At 35.7% G+C, this 20,118-nt stretch overlaps 1 protein-coding gene and 1 non-coding gene across 2 annotated transcripts in view; both read left to right on the forward strand.

Moving 5' to 3' along the window:
• The window catches only part of eIF3d1 (eukaryotic translation initiation factor 3 subunit d1), a 31,069-nt gene extending 14,599 nt beyond the window's left edge, over window positions 1-16,470 (forward strand). The window contains exons 9-15 of the mRNA XM_089233837.1: window positions 4,809-4,939; window positions 5,423-5,505; window positions 6,861-6,990; window positions 7,117-7,259; window positions 8,788-8,980; window positions 11,963-12,041; window positions 16,331-16,470. Of these exons, the coding sequence (XP_089089963.1) occupies window positions 4,809-4,939; window positions 5,423-5,505; window positions 6,861-6,990; window positions 7,117-7,259; window positions 8,788-8,980; window positions 11,963-12,041; window positions 16,331-16,347 (776 nt within the window). The 3' untranslated portion in view covers window positions 16,348-16,470. The remainder of the gene's footprint in view (window positions 1-4,808; window positions 4,940-5,422; window positions 5,506-6,860; window positions 6,991-7,116; window positions 7,260-8,787; window positions 8,981-11,962; window positions 12,042-16,330) is intronic.
• Window positions 634-740, forward strand: LOC149090289 (U6 spliceosomal RNA). The gene has a single exon (XR_016193201.1). It is a non-coding gene; the product is annotated as a U6 spliceosomal RNA (small nuclear RNA).
• Window positions 16,471-20,118: the final 3,648 nt, after the last annotated feature.

A 20,118-nucleotide genomic window follows, 5' to 3' on the forward strand; every position in this document is an offset into this window, starting at 1 on the left:
TCTGCAAAAAGCTAGTAGTCGCTGGGATCAGATCTGGAGAGTACAGTGGGTGAGGAAGCAATTCAAAGCATAATTCATTCAATTTAACCATCGTTTTCAACTTGTGACACAGGGCATTGTCCTGGTGGAACAGCACTTTTTTTCCTTTTGCATGTGAGGCCGTTTTTTTCTTGATTTCTACACTCAATCGATCCAATAATGCCATGTAATATTCGCTATAGAACCTTTCTCAAGATAGTCGATGAACAAAATACCATTGTGCATCCCAAAATACTGATGCCATGACCTTGCCAGCTGACTTTGAGTTTTTGGTTGCTTTGGATGACTTTCACCGGCTGTTGTCCACTCAGCTGACAATCTTTTTGCTTCAGGTGTGTAGTAATGGATCCATGTTCCATCCATTGTCATATACCAATGCAAGAAATCCTGTTCATCTCGCTTGAACAGCTCTGAATCGTCTACGCGTTGTTTTTGATTTGGTGTGAGCAAACACAGCACCAGCATCCACTTTGAAAGCAACTTGCGCATGCTCAAATTTTCGTGTAAAATTGTAAACACACTACCTTCTGATATCTTTAAGGTGTCAGCTATCTCACGCAACTTCACTTAGCAGTCTTTCAAAACTGGAACTTTGTACTCGCTTCGGCAGTACATATACTAAAATTGGAACGATACAGAGAAGATTAGCATGGCCCCTGCGCAAGGATGACACGCAAAATCGTGAAGCGTTCCACATTTTTCGGCGAATACGCAAGCATTTATACGACCATCTGTCTATCAGTATCAAATGGGTCAAAGGCCATGCAGGAATAGCTGGGAATGAAATTGCGGACAGATTGGCCAAAGATGCTCTTAATCTCCCAACGGAAGAACAACTCTTGCTACCACGCAGTCACATCAAACACGTGCTAAAAAGTGACCTGTTACAAAAGTGGCAACAGCTATGGGACAAGAATGCACATAAAGATGCCTATAAGATACAGAAACACGTCCGTTGGAATAGTTCCATTTGGTCTAGAGAGAAAGTGATCATGATAACTGAGCACGGCCCATTACCGACGTATCTTGAACGTTTCAAGAAGTCTGACAACGCCATGTGTGCTTGTGGTGAGATTGGATCTTTATGGCATTACCTGACATCTTGCCCATATACAAAAAAATTTCATTTTGGTGCTATTCCCGAAAACGGTCGACTGTGTTTCAAAAAAAGAGTTTTGAAGAGCCCTATGGGCCTTGCTCGGGTGCGGTGGATTATATTGTTCCTCGATAGCAACTTACATCGCATACATACTAAGAAGACTGGAAGTGCGCGTCTGAGCGGTGGGAGCGATGACGAGTTCAAACCGGCAAGAGCCCCAGCGATTGATCTTAAGAGGAAATATGATCTTCGACCACGTCGGCGTCAACAAAAGTAACCGAGAAATGAAAAACAGAAGCAAGTTCACCTGCAAGGAGACGAATCAAGTCATCGATGGCAAGGACGAATTAAGTGTTATTTACTCGGCTATATAGTGAATTGTGCTGATCTCAGTTCACCCGGTGACGATTCGGGAAGCGACTGGCGGCTTAGACGATGATGATCTGCGGCTAATTCACAGTGATTCGAAATTTTATATACCAAGATTATCGGCAATCATTCGATCAATTGACGATTACTGGATTCTTATGGGATGGACGGCTATACACCAGCATCTTATAATCCCGTTTATAATTTTGATTGCCCATTGGCGTTGATTGTTTAGATTTTATTTATTTGTTATATGACTTCAGAAGTTGGCGATCAATTTTTATGTAAATTATTTTATTTTGCTGCCTTCGTCTGAGGTGGTCATGTTACGTTGTTTTTAATAAAACTTTCCGGATACACCCATCCTTCGGGAACGCTTCGATATCTCTCTGAGATGGGAAGCGGGGTGTATCCGGTCTTCAAAGGTCAAAGTCTTTCAAAACTATTTTGTGGACTTTTTATTTTTTCAGAACTGCCGATTTTGGGCGACCAGAGCATTCAGCATCATTGTGTTTGTACGACTGCGTTTAAATTCAGCATACCAGTCAATAATAGTTGATTTCCCTGATGCAGAGTCTCCATAACGCTTATCAAGCCACTGTTTGGCTTCAACAGCATTTTTCCCCATCAAAAAACAATGTTTAATCAACACTCAAAATTCTTTTTTATGCATTGTTTTGAAAATTACAAAACTGGGGTCACTAAAACCACTAACTTGTACACTAATTGTCAGAATGTCATGAAATTTTGACATGTATCGTTTAAAGGTTGTACTATCCAGAAATCATTTGATCATTTTTGTCGCACCACGGTCATTTTCTGCACATGAGGGCTAATTAGACCGGGACCTACAATTTATTGCCGATTCCGAACGACAGGCATGTTTTTTTAATACTCATCGAGAGGTTGGTGCGCTAACCCCTCGATGGGGGACTTCCTGCGGTAGCAATTTTTTGCTGCGGTGGAGTCGCCGTTTTTTGTTGTACCCCTGTGTCAGGAAAGTTTTCTGACAAGGACATCGAACTCATGGCACCTCTAAACATCCTTTGGTACTTTAGGCGAGCATTTTATCGACCAGGCTATCGCCCCCCCCCCCCCCCAGAAATCATATGGGTCTGTCAACAGTGTTGCCATATATGTGTCAGACCAGTGACTTATTGAGTTATAAGCCAACCCCCCCCCCCCCCACCCACCCGCCCACTTCAGGGCCACCAAAACCGTAATAAATTGAAAACTCCCAAAAATCTTTGAATATTAGACAAGGGGAAAAAATGCTTGTATTTTCATGCAGTAAAAGTTATAGTGAAAAATGATTCAAACTGTCTAATAGAGTAAAAAACCCCTCTTGACGGTGACCCTCACAGATGCGGTCACCCCCTCTTTTATGGCTAAATAATTTCCTTGTGTATAATAAAAGTATGCATTTCAAAACTCCCGATGAACAGTCACCTCTCTTTTGTGGACAAGTTTTTTTGTCCCGCCGGTATCCACAAAAGAGAGGTTTTACTTATATTTTTTCTTCTTATTCTCTGAGCTTTACATCGAAATCCAATACGGTGTAGCATCTGTTTTCATTTCCAACTGTGCTGTCATTGCCGTTGTCACTTTCAAAGAGGATGTCGTCTTTTAGTTGTGTTAGTTATATAACACTTTTTAAAGGATTTGATGATGATTTTGGTGGAAACAGAATTCCACATCTCGTGAATGCACTGTCACACTAGGTCAATGTCGGGTTTCTTTATATAGCATCTTTAATAATCTTTAAAAGGCTCGTGAAAATGCTCGCATCTAAAGGCTGTAAAACTAACACAAGTTCACTGGGTATCAAAGCCAACTATGGTTTTTTTTTTTTTTTTGCTTTGGCTTTAACATAATCTGTTCTGTGAGTTTGAACATAGCTACAAAAATCACTCTACTGATTAGTAACACCATCTAAAGTAGTCCAGTGACATAATGATCTTCAAGCTAGATGGGTCAGAGAATTAAGGTATTTTCTCCAAAAAAAAAAAACTGACTCGGGCATAAGCTGACCCCCCCCCCCTAAATTAAGGAGCAAAATTTTCAACTAAAAAGCTCGGCTTATACACAAGTATATATGGTATATACTTTTTTTCTTCACACAAACATAAAATGGTATGTTCTCTTCATAATATTAACACTTAACAAGAAGTTTGGCTGAAAACACCACATTACTGGGTGGGCTACTGCTACTAAACTATACATGCACCTTGTAAACATTCCTGTGGAGAATTTCTAACGATAATCATGCAGGTTGGTAAGTGTGTGTGTATTTATGTTGTCAGAGTTATGCTTGTGTTGTGTTTGAGAAGTGATGACATTGGACTTCCATATTAGAAAAAAAAAATTCTGCTGTATCCTAGGGTAGTACCCTGTTTATGCCATAGTGATATTCGGCTGAAGCTGGTTTTCTACAGTTTTCCAACTTCAAGGCATAAATTCAAGCTGTTCTCCCGTTTATAAAAGAGAAGTCTCTTTGCAGAGAACAGTGTTGTAGACCTACAACAGGATATTTACATAACATGGAAAATTCAAACATTTACCATCTTTACTTTAAAATGTGGGAGAAAGATGGCAGAACACAAAACCATCACAATTCTGCCAACATTGTTATTACATTACACCCAATTCTGTCAATATGTGAGGGTTGCACATATACTTGTAACATGCATTCTGGCATATATCAATTTGTTAGAAATTCCGCAGAAGAATATGTGCAAAGGTGCTGCATGGTTAAATAGCAGTAATATTCCAGGGCAGACCTTTTCAACACGATACTTACATAACATAAAATTCAGGCATCTGTTGTCTTATCGTCATAATATAGATCAGTGATTCCCAATGTGGGCGTTTATGCCCCCTGGGGAGGCGATGGAATGTTCCAGGGGACGGTAGAAGCTACGTGTATAACATAGGATTTTATGGGTTAGATTGCGTGGGGGGGGGGCGATGGGAGAAAAAATTCTAAAGAAGGGGGGTGATGGGACATAAAAGGTTGGGAAACTATGATATAGATGAATGGCAGCACAAGTAGAACATGAAATATGCATAATTCGGAGAGCATAAATGTTAGGGTCACACACATACACATGCAATGCATTCCGGCATGTATCATTAGAAATTTGTCAGGAATATGTGCGAGGTGTAAGTACGGTTAAGTAGTATCCCAGGGCAGGAATTTTGTGTAGATTTATTTGTTGTGCTTAATTGCTCTAATTTGTAAAATATAAATTATCAAAATTGAAACAAGATTTGATTTTTTTTGAAAAAATTGTTCCAACAGATTTGCTGACAGTGAATGAAACTGCGGCTGAACCTCCTCATGAAGAAGGAAACAGCATCAATTCTCCTAGAAATCTCGCACTTGAAGCCACTTTCATCAACCACAACTTTTCTCAACAAGTATTAAAAATGGTATGGAAATGCAGGATCATTTCAAATTCAATATTTTATTATTGAGTTTTTCAAGAGCTTCGTTGAGGCGATTCTAGATAATGAAACATGTTACTTTGATGAATGAATCATTCTTTCAGTGCATAAAATCAGATATAACAGCAACATATAGATGCCTGCATTGTATTTTTTTTTTTTTTTCAGCATACACGTGCATAATGTTTTCTTGAATTTTTAAGATCCTATTTATTTTTTTTGTGCAAATCATCCCATATGCCAAACCCAATCACCATTTTTCTTGGTATAAGAACTTCATTTATCTATAGAAAATCCGTAAAATATATTTGAAATCTTGAAACATTAAACTGCTCAATAATAATATAAGTGCTGCAGTTTTTGCATTTTCTGTATGATGTTATAATTTTAAAAATATTCATACATAGATTATAGCTAGTGTTTAGCTTAATATATTCAATCAAAAAATATCTTCAACATTAATTGTAGGGAGAAGAAAAGACTGCATTTGATAACCCCAATCCTTTTGTTCAAGGAGATGAAGAAGGAGAAGTTGCTTCTGTTGCATATCGGTAAGATAACTTTTTTTTAAATTACATTTTTTATAATTTATCAGAAGCCCATTGTGGAATTTTGTAATTTGAGAGACTAGAAATACTATTATATACATGTTTCAGAGGCTTATTTAATTCGTAAAAAATATCATGTGAATTTCAGCAATGTCAGAAAAACAATTTTTGGGCTTTTCCGTTATTAGGAAGCCTGCCAATTAGCGATGAAAAATTCAGCCTAGCTTTATATGAGAGTGTTTAGATGATTGAAAAAAGGTTTCTGCTTAAATCATGTGAGGGATCAGAAGCAAAGGGATGCAAGTGATCAAAATCTATTTTCGAGAAAATCAACTTGCTTCTGACCCCCTCATATACAGTAATACCCTGAAGTTATGTGATAGGTGGAGCAGACGTAAAGTATGCGAGTCCTAAGTCTCGTAAGTCAGGCATGTAATTTTGCACACAAATACATTAGAAAATCATTAACTAGAACCAATTCTAAAAAAACTAGTCTTTTAGAAAAAATTTCTGTTGAGATTTTTTTAACCACTCTAAAATATGTACAAATGTCACGTGAATGCAGTGTATGGTAATATTTGGGTTCAATTAAAAAAAACAGCTTATTGTGTAAAAGCAAGATTTTTGTTATTAGTTTGTTTCTGTGCACAAAGGTCAAATAAACTTCCAAGAATGTCAAAATTAATTAGGTTGGCCATTAGTGACCAGGTGCATTGTCAATAATTATTAAATAGCCTAATTTTGAGGGAAATGTTCTCACAAGACCAACAATAAAATTTAGTCGCCATTTAATATAGACCAAAATCTTCATTGGAAATGTCAGCTGTCATCTAAGACTTAATTCCAAATGGTTTCCAGGCCCAAATTGATTTCCAAAATCTCTGCCAAAGTTTACATTTTCAGCTGCATCCTTGGTTTTTACTTTTAGCACCTTAAAAATCATTTCGGCTTGGCTACATGTGGTGTTCTGATTCAATGGACAATATATTCTTACCTGATTATCACAGAATTAAAATATTGGTTCCATCTCAGCTATAATCCCATAACACTTGCTAATTGTGCTAAATTCAAGAATCAGGCATTTTTCACAGAAAATTCTGTTACTTTGGAATCCCATAAATCAGGGTAGCATAAGTCAAGATGTGACTATACAAATATGAATGCCAAACTACCATTAAAAGTAATCTAAATTGTGTAATTTGAAAAAGTACTCCAATGATTTCCCCCCAAAAACAACCAGCAATAAAATTTCTAGCTTTTTGTTAAATTTTCCTGTTTCTTTTTTTTTTTCTTCAAAGTTTTCGTTAGCATTCAAATTCTCATGATGAACTAAAATTCAACATTTTTGTTTTCATCAGCTATCGCACATGGGATCTTGGAGATGGTGTTGAGCTCATAGTTCGCTGCGAGCATGATGCTGTTATGCATGGACCGAATTCAGAGTTGCAGTACATAAACATCAAAGCCTTGAATGAATGGGATCCTCGGGTGAGCTTAAACTGATGTTTGTTGGAAATTTGATCAATGAAATAAAAATGCTTATTAAAATATTTTTTCTTGAAGTCTAAAATTTGATGATTTTTTAAGCAGTTGTTGTTCTCTTTCCAATGTCAGACTTCGGGTGGCATTGACTGGCGTCAAAAGTTGGACACACAAAGGGGAGCGGTATTGGCTAATGAACTGAAGAACAATTCATGCAAACTATCGAAATGGACAGTTCAAGCTATGCTGGCAGGTTCTGATCAAATCAAGTTTGGGTACGTCTTCAATTAATCATTTATACATTTAAGTTCTCTTTACTAAATGTTGTTACGCTGGAAATTTTTATTAAGCTGGAATTTTCATTGAATGAAACATAACTTGACTCGTCTGACTTATTGTGCACTATCTGGTTGTAATCTAGAGGCTTGGCAAATCCCAGAGGCTATGTTGACTAAAAAATCAGTATTGGTGCCTTAAATTTTCTGTAAGTGATTGATAAATTGGAGTCTGTGACTGACACAAAACTTTCTGATTTCATGACAGTATCTTTAGGGAGGGATTAAGTCTCAGAAAATAAAAAAAGACATTACTGTTTTCCTCTGGGGGGCCGTTCAAGTAATACGTCAGCAAGTTTTTAGTCATTTTTGACCCCCCCCCCCCCTTGTCAGCAAAATTTTGTCAGCACTGCCCCTTCCTCCTAACGCATATTGTTGGGATCACAAATGTAAAAAAAAAAAATTTAATAAATTTCGGAAGAAAAATACCTTTATATGTTATAATCTATTTCTGTTTGTTTCAATGCTATTTGAAGGTTAAGAACTTGGAATTTATCTAAGAAATTCATTGCGACTCGCCCTTTAAGCCATATATGGTAGCCTTGATCCGCGGGCCAAATGTGGCCCTTGAAGTTATCTGATGTGGCTTGCCCTCCCAAACCCAATTTTGTAAAAATGAAATAAGCGGCACATTTACAGATCGCTTAAATGACCCATGACACAATTCCAGAGCATTTAAGTGGCCCATGGCGTATTTTCAGATCACTGAAGTAGGCCTGTGGCACATTAAAAGATCACTTAAATAACATGTGACACAGTTCCATAACACTTAAATGATTTGTGGCGCATTTAGAGATCCCTTGAGTGACACGTGGCACAATTTTAGAGTACTTAAGCAGCCCCCAGTGTGGTTCTACATCACTCAAGTTACCCACAGAACATTCCCAGATTAAGTGATCCATGGCATAATTACGGATCACTTTAGTGATGCATTCCACAGTTCCAGAACACTTAAGCAGTCTGGAAACATTTACATAACACTTAAGCAGGCCAGACACATTTCCTGAGTCCTTGAAGGATCCGTGAAACATTTAGAGATCGTTGAAGAGGCTCTAAGGCATTTATCATTAGGGAGAATCTTAGTTTAGGTGCCCACAAACTAGCGGAAAATTCCTTGTTTTTGGCACATCGAGTAAGATATTAGGAATTAAGAATATTTCATATTTTCATAAAGGGTGGTTGATGACGTAAGCATCATCCAAACCCCCTCCCCCTTTTCATCAAAAAAGTTGGCAAATCGGAAACCCCCTCCCCCATCGATGCTGACATAATACTTGAATGACCCCTGGGCAAAAAATCATGCTTGGCTCCTAAATTTTTGTTTTATTTGTTTACCTTTTGTTGTAATCAGAGGAATCAAATAGGGTGCAAAACTTTTTTTTTTTTTTAAGTACCATAAATTCTAAACTGTTCTGATGCTCTTTGTTTTCCTCTTCAAATTGTTATTCATTCTAGTTTTTTTTAATAGATATGTTTCCCGTGTTCATGTGAGAGACTCGGCAAAACATGCCATCCTTGGTACTCAGCAGTTCAAGCCAAAAGAATTTGCCGACCAGATCAATTTAAATATGGACAATGCTTGGGGTATTCTGAGATGCATCATAGACACTTGTATGAAACTAAAAGAAGGGAAGTACTTGATCATGAAGGATCCGAACAAAGCAAGTTGAAATTTATTAGCAAAACAATCTTTTGTCTTGAGTTTTGGATTTAATTTACATATTCCTAGAAATTCACAACTTAAGCATTATACATCTAGAAATGATCAATAAAATCAACTGTGTACATACTGTAAAGCCTGTCTTTTTCGAACACCGGTGGGACAAAAAAAATTGTCCGCAAAAGAGGGGTGACCACATCTGAGAGATGTCTGTTAAGAGGGGTTTTAATGTATAATGAAATTTCCCATTAGTATTACAAGTGGAACTATTTTATAGAGTTTATGGCAGAGTTAAGTGTGAGTTAAAGATGTTAATGTTTAAGAAGCTACATTAACCTAGGAGAATTCGTGGAGTGTGATTTTCTCTCATGGCATGAAATATTTTGCTTCCCGCTCATAACTAAGGAAGGTCAGAGTTTCTGTCTTGTCTTGATAATCAATATGTTTCAAGTGACTGTAGGAGTCAGTTTGTCACATACTACTACTACTTCACCAAACACCAACTCTGGCCATATCGCTATATTGCAATTTACTGCCATTAGTGAGATGGGTTGGAAGTGAAGGCACTGTCGATCAGTGGTCGCCTTGAGTTCGTTAGGGAAAGTTTGTCACAGACTGTCGACGAGTGAGAGTTTTTCTCTGCGTGCGAGCTCTCGCGCATCAGCAATCCTAGCAAGTTCTCCCGTGCTAAAAAAAAAGTTGCATAAACGTGAAAATTGTACAACTAAAACTTCTTTAAAAATAGCCTCTTCCCCCTCCCCCTAATAAAGAAAATATTATAATACAATGACCTCTCATTTACGCATCATGCAAGGTAACAAGAAAAAAAAGACTATTGAGTGAGGTAGGCAGGTAAATGAAAAAATACACTTGAAAATATATAACATAGAAATTGATATATGTGCAAGCTCCAAAGTAAAACTTAAGTATTGGCTTTATTCTTGAAACGTTAGGAAATATCTTCATTGAAATTTATATGCCCTGTGATTAAAATAGTGTCTTGTTGCATTTTAATTTTTTACAGTAACTTTTTTTGAAAGTCAGTTTTTGTTGCTATTTATGCTGGAAAACTGCTCATGATTGGAAGCAAATCGTATGTTTCTGAAGTTGCATGTAATCACAAAGAATTTCCAGCGCTTCTATAAAAAAACTTTTGTAAATGTCTAGGAATTTTTTTTAAATTATTTTCTAAATTGATTTCTTAATTTGTATCATCTTGTATGTTCTTCAGTGTTATTCTCGTACCTCAGCTATCATGAAACTTCCATGCTCTCATTTACTCATTCTGAAATGTTGCAAAACTAAACAAGCTGGTATGGCTAGGCAAACTCAACACGCAGTTTCTAGCAAAAATTAGAATATATCACTTTTATAAAACACTTGCTAGGCTACAACTTATCCTTATCACCTATTTCTCATCACATCGATTCAACTCATGCCTTCAGTTGAAATTTGCAGTGGGTAGTAAGTTCTGTATTATTTCTCATGCGGTGGTATTGTTTATTGATACTTATAAGCCTCGCAGTACAGTGATGATGGATACCAAAATCTCGCCTTGAGTTAAATGGAGTGCAGAAGAATTATCAAATAAAAAGAATTCCAAAGAAAACTTATATACTCTGATTGATCTCAGTCATAAACGGTGATGTAGTTGATGTGTAGAAGGAAGAGAATAAGCTACCCTCTTTAGTACAAATATAAGAAATATACCTAGCCATTGCCTTTTCACTCGAAATTCTTTTTAGACTCTTTGTAAAAGCTTTTTTTTGGAAAAAGTAAAATTCGGCAGTAGTGTAAGACATCCTCCTATAACTAAGAGAAACACAAATAGGTTTATAAGTGAGATATCACTAATTCAGTAGTTTTAGTTGCAAAACTTTTACTGTACATGGTTTCTGTTGAACCTGCACCCCTCCCAAATGCTTTCAATGCATTTTCGTACCTTCCAGAAATAATGCAGTGGAGATGAATGGTTTTTCTAAAAATAAAAGACATGGCTGCATAGGTGCCAATGCTTCTGATTTTTTGACCGCCTCTTAAATTTTATGACTAAAATTTTTTAGTCAGAAACCACATTCTTCCACTTTTTAGTATCTTCATAGAAAAATCTTTAAATTGTGCTTCACAAAAATTGAAAAATGCTATAGAAAATCTGACCTGTCATATTTCCTCTAGAAAAATGTAGTAAATTGGGATTTAAAATATGGGAAACTGTGCCATTGCCAAATATAATTGATGTGTGACAAATCATTGCAAAAGTGAGTAGAGCTGCAAATCATTGCTAAAATACGCTGATGACGAGAATCGACGTTGGAAAAATAGATTTAATGCTTGATTTCATTGAAGAGCAAAAATTCAAGTAGGCTTCATGAAAAATACAGGCATTTTTATTCTAAAGTCGCGACTGCCAAAATTATTGAGAAATACCAGGATGTCCCGGAAAATATGGGGCGTAAACTCACCCTTTATAATCTCCAAAAAATTCCCAATTTTATTTTTTGTTTTGTATGACATGATTTCTTTAGCATCGAAACATTTTGTCACATGACAAGCCACAAATTTTTCGTCTGGGAATCGTTACCTTTGTGGTTGCATATAAAACAATGATAATCTCTTTCTTTGACTCTACTGAATTTTCAGAAACACAATAAATTGTCATAGAGGTGTCCAATCTAAAATGGCGTAATCAGCTCAATGCTTATTTTTTCTTTATTAACAATCACCCTAAAATTTATTGCTTCTGTGGTGACAATTCACATGACAACAATTTTAGAGAGAAATTTTTACTATCTTCAAAAATTACATAGATTTCATGGATGGAAATAATGTCATTTTCCAAAGTAAAGGAATACTGTACATTTGTAAAGTTAAACCAGTATGTTCATTGAAAGGAACTTGAAACTTTGAATTTATTTATTTAAATTTTAAGGAAAAACTTTTTTTTATTCTTTAAAACTGATACATTTTTATTTGCATATTGTAGCCGGTAATTCGCCTGTACGATATACCTGACAATACTTTCGAAACAGAAGAGGATGATGATGACGATGATGATGACAATGGTTTGTATACACTTCCAAAAAAAAATTTCTAATAAAGTATCTAGGAAAATTAAAATTTCAGTTTTGAGAAACTAACATTTGACTGATCTACAGGGTAGGCAAAATATTCATAGAAACTTTAAAAATTCATAAAAACAGGAAAAATAGCCGTAATAAAAAAACGGTTTACAGGGTTAGCATCGCTAGGTCACAGAAATTTTTTAAGACGGGGGGAAAAAAACAACTAAAAAACAGTCAATGGGTGGCACTGACATACACAAGTCAAAGAAAAGATATGTAAATAATGAACAAAATGCCTCCAAATCGTTTATTACAGCAGTATGTGTTCCACATGACCACCACCACCACAGGGGATAACACATTGCAGGTGAGTCACAAATCCAGCAACAGCAGAGTGCAGCAGGTCCACATACACGGTTTACAGTGGTGAAGTGGTTGTGGATTAGGAGCGCAAGTTCTTATAGCCATCTCATTTGTATATTTCCACCAAAGTCGCTGTCACCAGTGCCATCTATCGACTGTTTTTTTAGGGTTGTTTTCCTGTCTTAAAAAAATTCCAGTGATCTAGCAATGCTAACCCTGCAAACTATCTTTTATTTCTGTTATTTTTCCAGTTTTTATTCATTTTTAAGGTTTCTACAGGCTTTTTGCCCACCCTGCATTTGTAAATTATATATTTTAATTTTGAATTCGTCATGATAAGTAGACAAAGCTATCTGATAAAAAAGGGAATTAGTCTTGGTAAACACACATTACTATGTCATAGACAAAACTAGTATGCAATATTGTAATCTGTCTCTCTATAAACATGCATTCTTCAAATGGCTGGACCAATTTTTTTGATATATCCATCTTAAGATATGCAGAAATTTCTTTTCCGCATCCGTGTTCAAGTGTGGCTGCTTTGTATGTGTTCCATTCCATTAAAATGTTGCCATTGTCTAGTAATCTTACTACATTAAATGTTACCTATCATAATTTCCTCTGTATAACCCTTAACCCCACTTTGGGAAAGATTTCAGATTTGGGTGAAATGGTACAGTACTAACTGAAGATTCATGGGATAGGTGGGACCGACAATACCTGCGTAAGTCTGTGTACAATTTTGTATACAAATACATATAAATGTTAGGTGATTGGTACCAAAATTTAGGAAAAACAAGTAATCTTTCCCTTCTTACTATGGATGTACCGCTATAGTACTTTCCTATGACTTCATAAAATTGCTATGTGACTACAATTCACAATCCAGTTCTTTAAAAAAAAAAAAGCTGTAAACTGTATTTCCCAAAATCTGTGCTAGTGTTAAACACTTAGATGTTTTGACACCACCTTGGTCCATCGAAATAAATAAGCTGCTTGTGTTTAGAGGCAAGAAAACAAACTCCAACCGTGGCTCGAAATTGAGAGTTACACGACAGACCGGATGCATTGTCATCAGTGAGCATCACATTAAAGGAATTTTGTTTTAAGACTGGCAATAACATTCGACTTCCGGATGAAGTGAAAAATGTGTTCAGAGGCACATGTTAAAAGGGACAAAGAGACATGTCTAAAAGGGCATATTTAAGAACCCCAGTGAATCATTGAACTCGATTATATGGAAATTTTGCTTTAACACATCTGGTGCCAGTCTTGTGTCAGAAACTGCAACTTGTGAAGCTGTGGTGGCATTTAATGAAGGTGATCATGGGGCTGGTTAAAAACGTATTTTTAAACCCTGTTTCTTATGAAGGAGTTGCTGCTTGCAGCGATTTTCAGTGGGTGCAACATGCTGCATACAGACATTCTGCTGCATTTCTGCAAGCAAAAAAAAAAAAAATTGAAAGAAGAATTTTATATCAATTTTAAAACAGAAGCATAGGGAGAAAAGTGGCATTACATATAAATCGGGAGCTTTTTAAAAGAGGTAAAAGTGCAAATTCATCTCCCAAAATGAAATTCAACTTTAATTGTATTTTTCTTAAAATGTGGTTTTTTTTACCATTTTGTGCATGATATGAACTGATTTTGAAATGGCTATGAACTTTTGTAGGAATTTACTCCTTTGCTAGGTGCATAGAATGAACCTTGATGGTGTTGATATGTTCAAGTTTAAAAATTTTTTAAAATTTGAAAAAAATTATAAAAATTGAATTTTTAAAAATATTTTCAATTAACTATCTTTAAATGGCTGCTTCATTCTATTAAACAGTTAATTCTAAACAGAAAACATTTTTTAAATTAAAACATGCATAAATGAAGATGAAATCATGTGCGCAGTGAGAGTATGTGTTGAAAATTTTGACAATATTTTTCTCAATTTCATTTCAAATTATGAAAAGAAACCACAATACTTTTTTTTAATTGGAAGCAAGTACAGTAAAGAATAGAAACCCTTAAAGATATGTATAAAAATGTGAAAAAAATAATGCTATTTATGATTTTTAATGGAATTTTGAACAAATTTTACTTTCTGCCCAAATTTCTATGTTCAACAGTCTTGTGCCCTCTTAATAATGTCTACTATCTCATCAATAATCCAGTTATTGTGCTTGAATTTCTGAAATATACATTTCTTTCAGAAAATCGTGTAACTCTAAAATTATGGACATTTTGGGGTATTACTGAATATGAATTTGCGATATTTCATCTTATTTTCACACATATGCTCACTGCTAGCTGAAAGAGTTGCAGGAACTGATATTGTAAATGCAAATGCAAACTATATACTAAATGTGTTTTTTTTATTTGCAAGCGTTTTTCTATTGCGCAAGGTACACCATACGCAAGAAATTATTCAGTGCTCCCACTCGTCCTACTTTTTGGTAAAATAACCTGCTTTGGTTCTACTTTCTCGTTTGTCCTATTTTTCCTACCAAATCCTATCTACCAAAATCTGTGTAATTGGTTTTAATTGAGCAGGGAATCATTGATATATTGCCAAATGGTATAAATGTTGTAGATTGCAATTAATGATTCTGCCAAAGCAGAAATTTTATCATTTTCGAGGTTATTTGGGGACATGTGGGCTATTTGGTTTATTAATTTTTTATTTGCTTAGTGTGAGGGTTCAACAAGTAGAGTAGTCATTAAAAACTGTCTGGATGGAAAAAATAATTTTGTATTTACTTGTCATGGTCTTTGGACAGCAACTAGCAGTCATCATTCAAAATTATGGCATACATTTTGTGTATAAGTGAAACAACAGTTTGCATTACAAATCAGTTGGATACACAGGCCTATTCTAGGTTTGGTGATTTTGATGCTACCCGATAGCATTCCATTGTATTTTTAGGGCATGCAGAGGCATAAACAATGTATACAGTACTCACTCAGCAAAGAGCTAGAAATGAAACTGCTTTATTTTTCAAAAACGATTGCACTGATAAATGTAATTTTTTTTTTTTTTCCCCGAGCACAACTCAGGTCTATCGCCATAGGCAATTTACTACCTAGTGAGTTGTGCCGGAATTGTAAGTGTGTGTACCTAACAGTCTGAGTGCATATCTAGTGTTGTGTGTGATTTTTCAGTGCTGCCATCTATATCTCAGAAGTGAAGTGAGTGATGTGTTGTGACTGAATATTTGTACTGTTTGTAGGCCTGTTGCTCTCTGTGGCGAGACTTTTTAATGGGGTGATCGGCTCGCATTTGCTCCTCGAAGTTGGGAACCACAGGAAAGGTAAATGTAATTGTAAAATGAAATGTAAAATGTAAACAAATCCCATTAAAAAATAAAGAAGAGATGTCAATGCAGTAAAAAGATCTGGTTCACCTTGGCTTATTTAGATCGGAGCTTGTAATTTACACATTTTGCACTGTTTTTTTTAAAGTAGTCTCGATGGAGCATCATTCTTAAAAATCTTAGATGCCTTCATAATTTGCTGTGTGCATTGTCTGAGTTGGCAGATTAGACTGTTAAAGATTCCAAAAAAAAAAAAAGGTATTTATTTATATTGTGAGTAGAACACATAGAAAATAATTATCTGTGGTTGCTAGTTGTCATCACTGTTTTGGCCAAAAAAATTTTTTGTAACCAAATCATTTCTGTCATTTTGCTTTGCCTTGAGTTAGTCTTATAGGATACACTAAAATAGTGCTATGAAAAAAAAAATGGATTTTTAGGATTTTTTTTCGTTATGCTATGATTATGTTGTCTAAGGAGGATACTCTCCCCCATCTTACTTTTTCTAATTTTTTGAGTGGGAGACCTGAATTATTGTAAATTATTTTTTCTTGCTTAGATACTCATGCTTCAAAGATTGTTTAGAAGAGGAATCGATTAAAAATATGAATGTTTGTTTTTCAGAAGGGAGAGATGAGTGAGATTTGATTGGAAACTGAATTTTTGAAAGATTCGTCTTGAGCCTGATTTATTATCATCCAATGAACTTTCGATTGTTATTAAAATTTATAGTTCTATTGGCTGTAATAAAATGATTGTCTGAGGGTGAGTGTGTATTTCTTACAGTGAAGTGGTTCAACTTGGTATTAAAAAAAAAAACATGTTCAGTGAAGTAGTAAATTCAAATACTGTATTTTTGAAAAGGATCTTGTGTAAAATCATTACATTTAAGTACATTTTTGCATGCTTTTGATTTTATAAACAAATCAAAAATAAATATCAACAGGGAATATTATGTGGAAAAATAAAATATACTTTCTTTAAATGACTTTCTTCCAAACTGGGCACGACTCTGGTCTATCGCCATGAGTAATTTCCTTTAAATGGCTATTTATGAAATGATATTTGTCCATAGACATTTAAATTATTATATTTATCTAAATTTTATTTGAAATATTATCTGCTGTGTTAACCTTGAGAGATTTTATGATAATCTATCGAAATATATGGCATAGCACCTACAAACCATAGCGTTCATCTGACATTTACATTTTTTTTTTTTTTTTTGAAAAATTTGCATACTTTGTTCACTTATTTGTGTGTGGGGTATAAATTCTATAGAAACAGAAATATTTTAATGAATTTTTCTTTTTAATTTCAAGATGCAAATGTGACTATTTTTTAAAGTTTCCACATTTAAAAAAGTCTTGTCACTGCCAGTAGTTAATCCATCACAATTTATTTCTGACGAATTCATCCATATAATGCATATTTTCCCTCAAAGTGGAAAATATTTCCTTTTGCTCAAGTCACAGGATTTGATGTCAGATTCAAATTATTTCCACTGACAACACATGATTGTATTCAAACTGGTCAAATGGACTTTTATGTTGCATCATTGTTAGCTTCATAGCTACCATTCCCTGCTGAAAATCACACATCCGAAAAATTGCATCACTAAACCACTTCATGCATAAGCGTTTGACAAGAAATTTGGATTATCTCTATAATGAATCAGCGATGAATTTGATATACTTGTCCTCACCTACCACACGTTAGAAAAACAGAAGGGTGGAAAGAAAGAAAAAAAATATAAAAGAAAAAAGTATAATAGTATTTTTTTTAATCCTCTTTTCACTCTCACCCTACATGTTCTCTTTCACTCTTATATGTACATAGTAGAAAAATCTTCCATAGATAATAGGGTTGCTATAAAGCTTTTGATTGTGAAGAGAGGAAAGAAAACAGAACTTGTTTGAAGTTATTCCACTGGTGTTTGCCCATGATCGCAAAGAGGTTAACGTGACTGACACTTTGCTCCATGCCGATGTCATCTTTTGCTGCTTCAGCCTACTTGACCGGAACCTACAGTTTAAAGTAGCGTTTCTCAAAGTGTGCACCGCTGTGAGCTAGAGATATTGATTAGTATGCATATTCATGCTGTGAATTGGTTCTTGCATAATTGAAAGTAAAGTTATTATATTACTTATATAAAATTACTTTACTAGTATTTTAATTGCTTTACAAGTACTTTATATAAAATTATTGAAAGTACTAAATTATTCTGGGGAACTGCAGATGAACCTATGAATTGGGAAAGGAAGTAGTGGGTGACAAAAATTTGAGAACCACTGGTTTAGAGATAATTCCAAATGATTGAAATAGGCATAGGTTTCCAACTTATGCTCTGTAGACACCATAAGCAGGTATTGGCACTTACGGTTTAGTTCCGCGGTACAGCCGATCACGGGTTGAGTTTGAACTAAGACGTTAAGAACCTCTCAGAACTTTTCAGGCATTAGGCAAGAGTGCTCGCAAGCACTTGATCACTTCAATTAAATACAGTCGGACCCGTCAGTAACGAAGTCGGAAAAAACAGCGAAACCATTCGTTACGTACGAACTTTGTTATATTCGCACTGGCTTGGAAAATTATTGCATTTAATAAATCGCAGTTTTTTTTCAGTAACCTGAGCACTCTTAAAATGGATAGATTAAAATATGTTTTAAAAAGATGAAATATTTAAAATCTCGCGTAACAGAATGCATCAACAAAAATGTGAACGATTTTCGAATTCTTCCTAATTTCCTTTTTAATGCGATACCTCATTTTATTTTTGGTTTTTAACTACCTCACGTACAAGGTTTTGGCAAGAAATTTGAATTTTCCTCTATTTGACGAATCGGCGATAACCAAACCGCACGTTAAAAGAAAAAGCGACTATCAGTAGAAGGTTAACTATATAAAGCTTTGCGATGATCAAGAGAGGAAAGAAAACAGAACTTGTTTGAATTTTTTCCATTAACGTTTTGTCATAATATTGCGTCTGTGATTGTAAAGAGGTTAAACAACTTTATGGTTCCAATTTTTGAAGCAGTGCACTTTCTGCACTTGGGCATTATCAAAATTAATTTGCACGCGATGAAACTGACAAGTAACGTCCGAATCTAGTTTGAGAATGCCAGATTTGCGAGATGTTTTGCGGGTTAGATTCTCGGGAATAAATAACCCCAATCTCCTTCACGAAGCAAAATGAGATTTAACGGAGAAAGTCGTGGGAAAAAGGAGCAATATATATATATAGGATTTTACAGTACCCGAATCTGCCCGTCTAGTATTAATTGAAAGAAAGAATTCATACAGATCAGATTACAAAGAAATTCCACATTTGAAAATCGGTCGAAAATTCGTTGTACATGTACTTTCGCAGAAATCGGTGTTCGTTATAAAAGCAATCAAAATACCAGTTATGCAATTCGAAAGTCACGGGAAAAAAAATCGTAATATTCGTGTTCATTACAAGCGATTCCGCTGTAACTTGTAAAAATTTTGAATTCAAGGATTTTATGCATATCCCAGCCACAAGTATGTCAAGCTTGCCCTTAAGGGTGTGGTTTTTTTCCTCAAGCTTCGCTTGATGATGGGAACAGGCAATGCTCGCGACTAAGAGTAAGGTTGAAGACCCTGTGTAAGGATGCCTACTACTAAAATCACACACTTCGACTTTTTTCCTCATTGGAACTTCTAACGAATTGTTTAATAAGTTTGTTTCTGTGTAATTTTCGTTATGAGTAGTCGGGGGAAGCAGACGGGTCACGTACCCGATGGGGGGGGGGGGTGCAGGGTGCAAATTTCATTCTGAAGCACCTTTTTACCATTACGAGGGGGCGTAAAAATGTGCGCTTGCCCCGGGTGACCAAGCATCTAATTGCGGCCCTGTGCTGCTACCTGCCTGAAATTTTTCTAACTATGAGTGAAGGTGAAGTGTAATGATTGAATAATTGTATCGTTGTAGGCTTGTTGCTTTCTGTGGCGAGACTTTATAACGGGGACATCGGCTCGCATTCGCGCCTGAAAGTTGGGAGCCACAGAAAATCAACTTCATCCGACCCCACCTATGACTTTTTCATAGCGATTACTATCAATTGCGTCTTGTAGGACTTCGTTGCTCGGCCTGAGGGCCCATATTCTGAGAGCACTTAGATCTGTTTCTCAACCACCGGAGAGTTTAGTGATCCGGAATTCCCTTTTTTGCCCACAATTGTATGGCCGGGTCATTCATTCAAGAAAGGAAATTCACCGGGCCGCGTTCTTCCAAAGGTTGAGAACAACTGGTTTAGATGGCCCTGTTCAAACTTGGGCTTTCGTGACTCGATCAAAATGGACTGAATAAAGGTTTTCGAGCTACATGTAAATTTGTAAGCAGGCATTTCTGGACAGGTATGGGGCTCATAAAAATGTCTTTGCCCCGA

This window comes from Pholcus phalangioides, unplaced genomic scaffold, assembly GCF_987345545.1.
Source record: "Pholcus phalangioides strain wild (caught in Gottingen) unplaced genomic scaffold, Ppha-v1.0 ptg000001l_1, whole genome shotgun sequence".
Classification (NCBI taxonomy): domain Eukaryota; kingdom Metazoa; phylum Arthropoda; class Arachnida; order Araneae; family Pholcidae; genus Pholcus; species Pholcus phalangioides.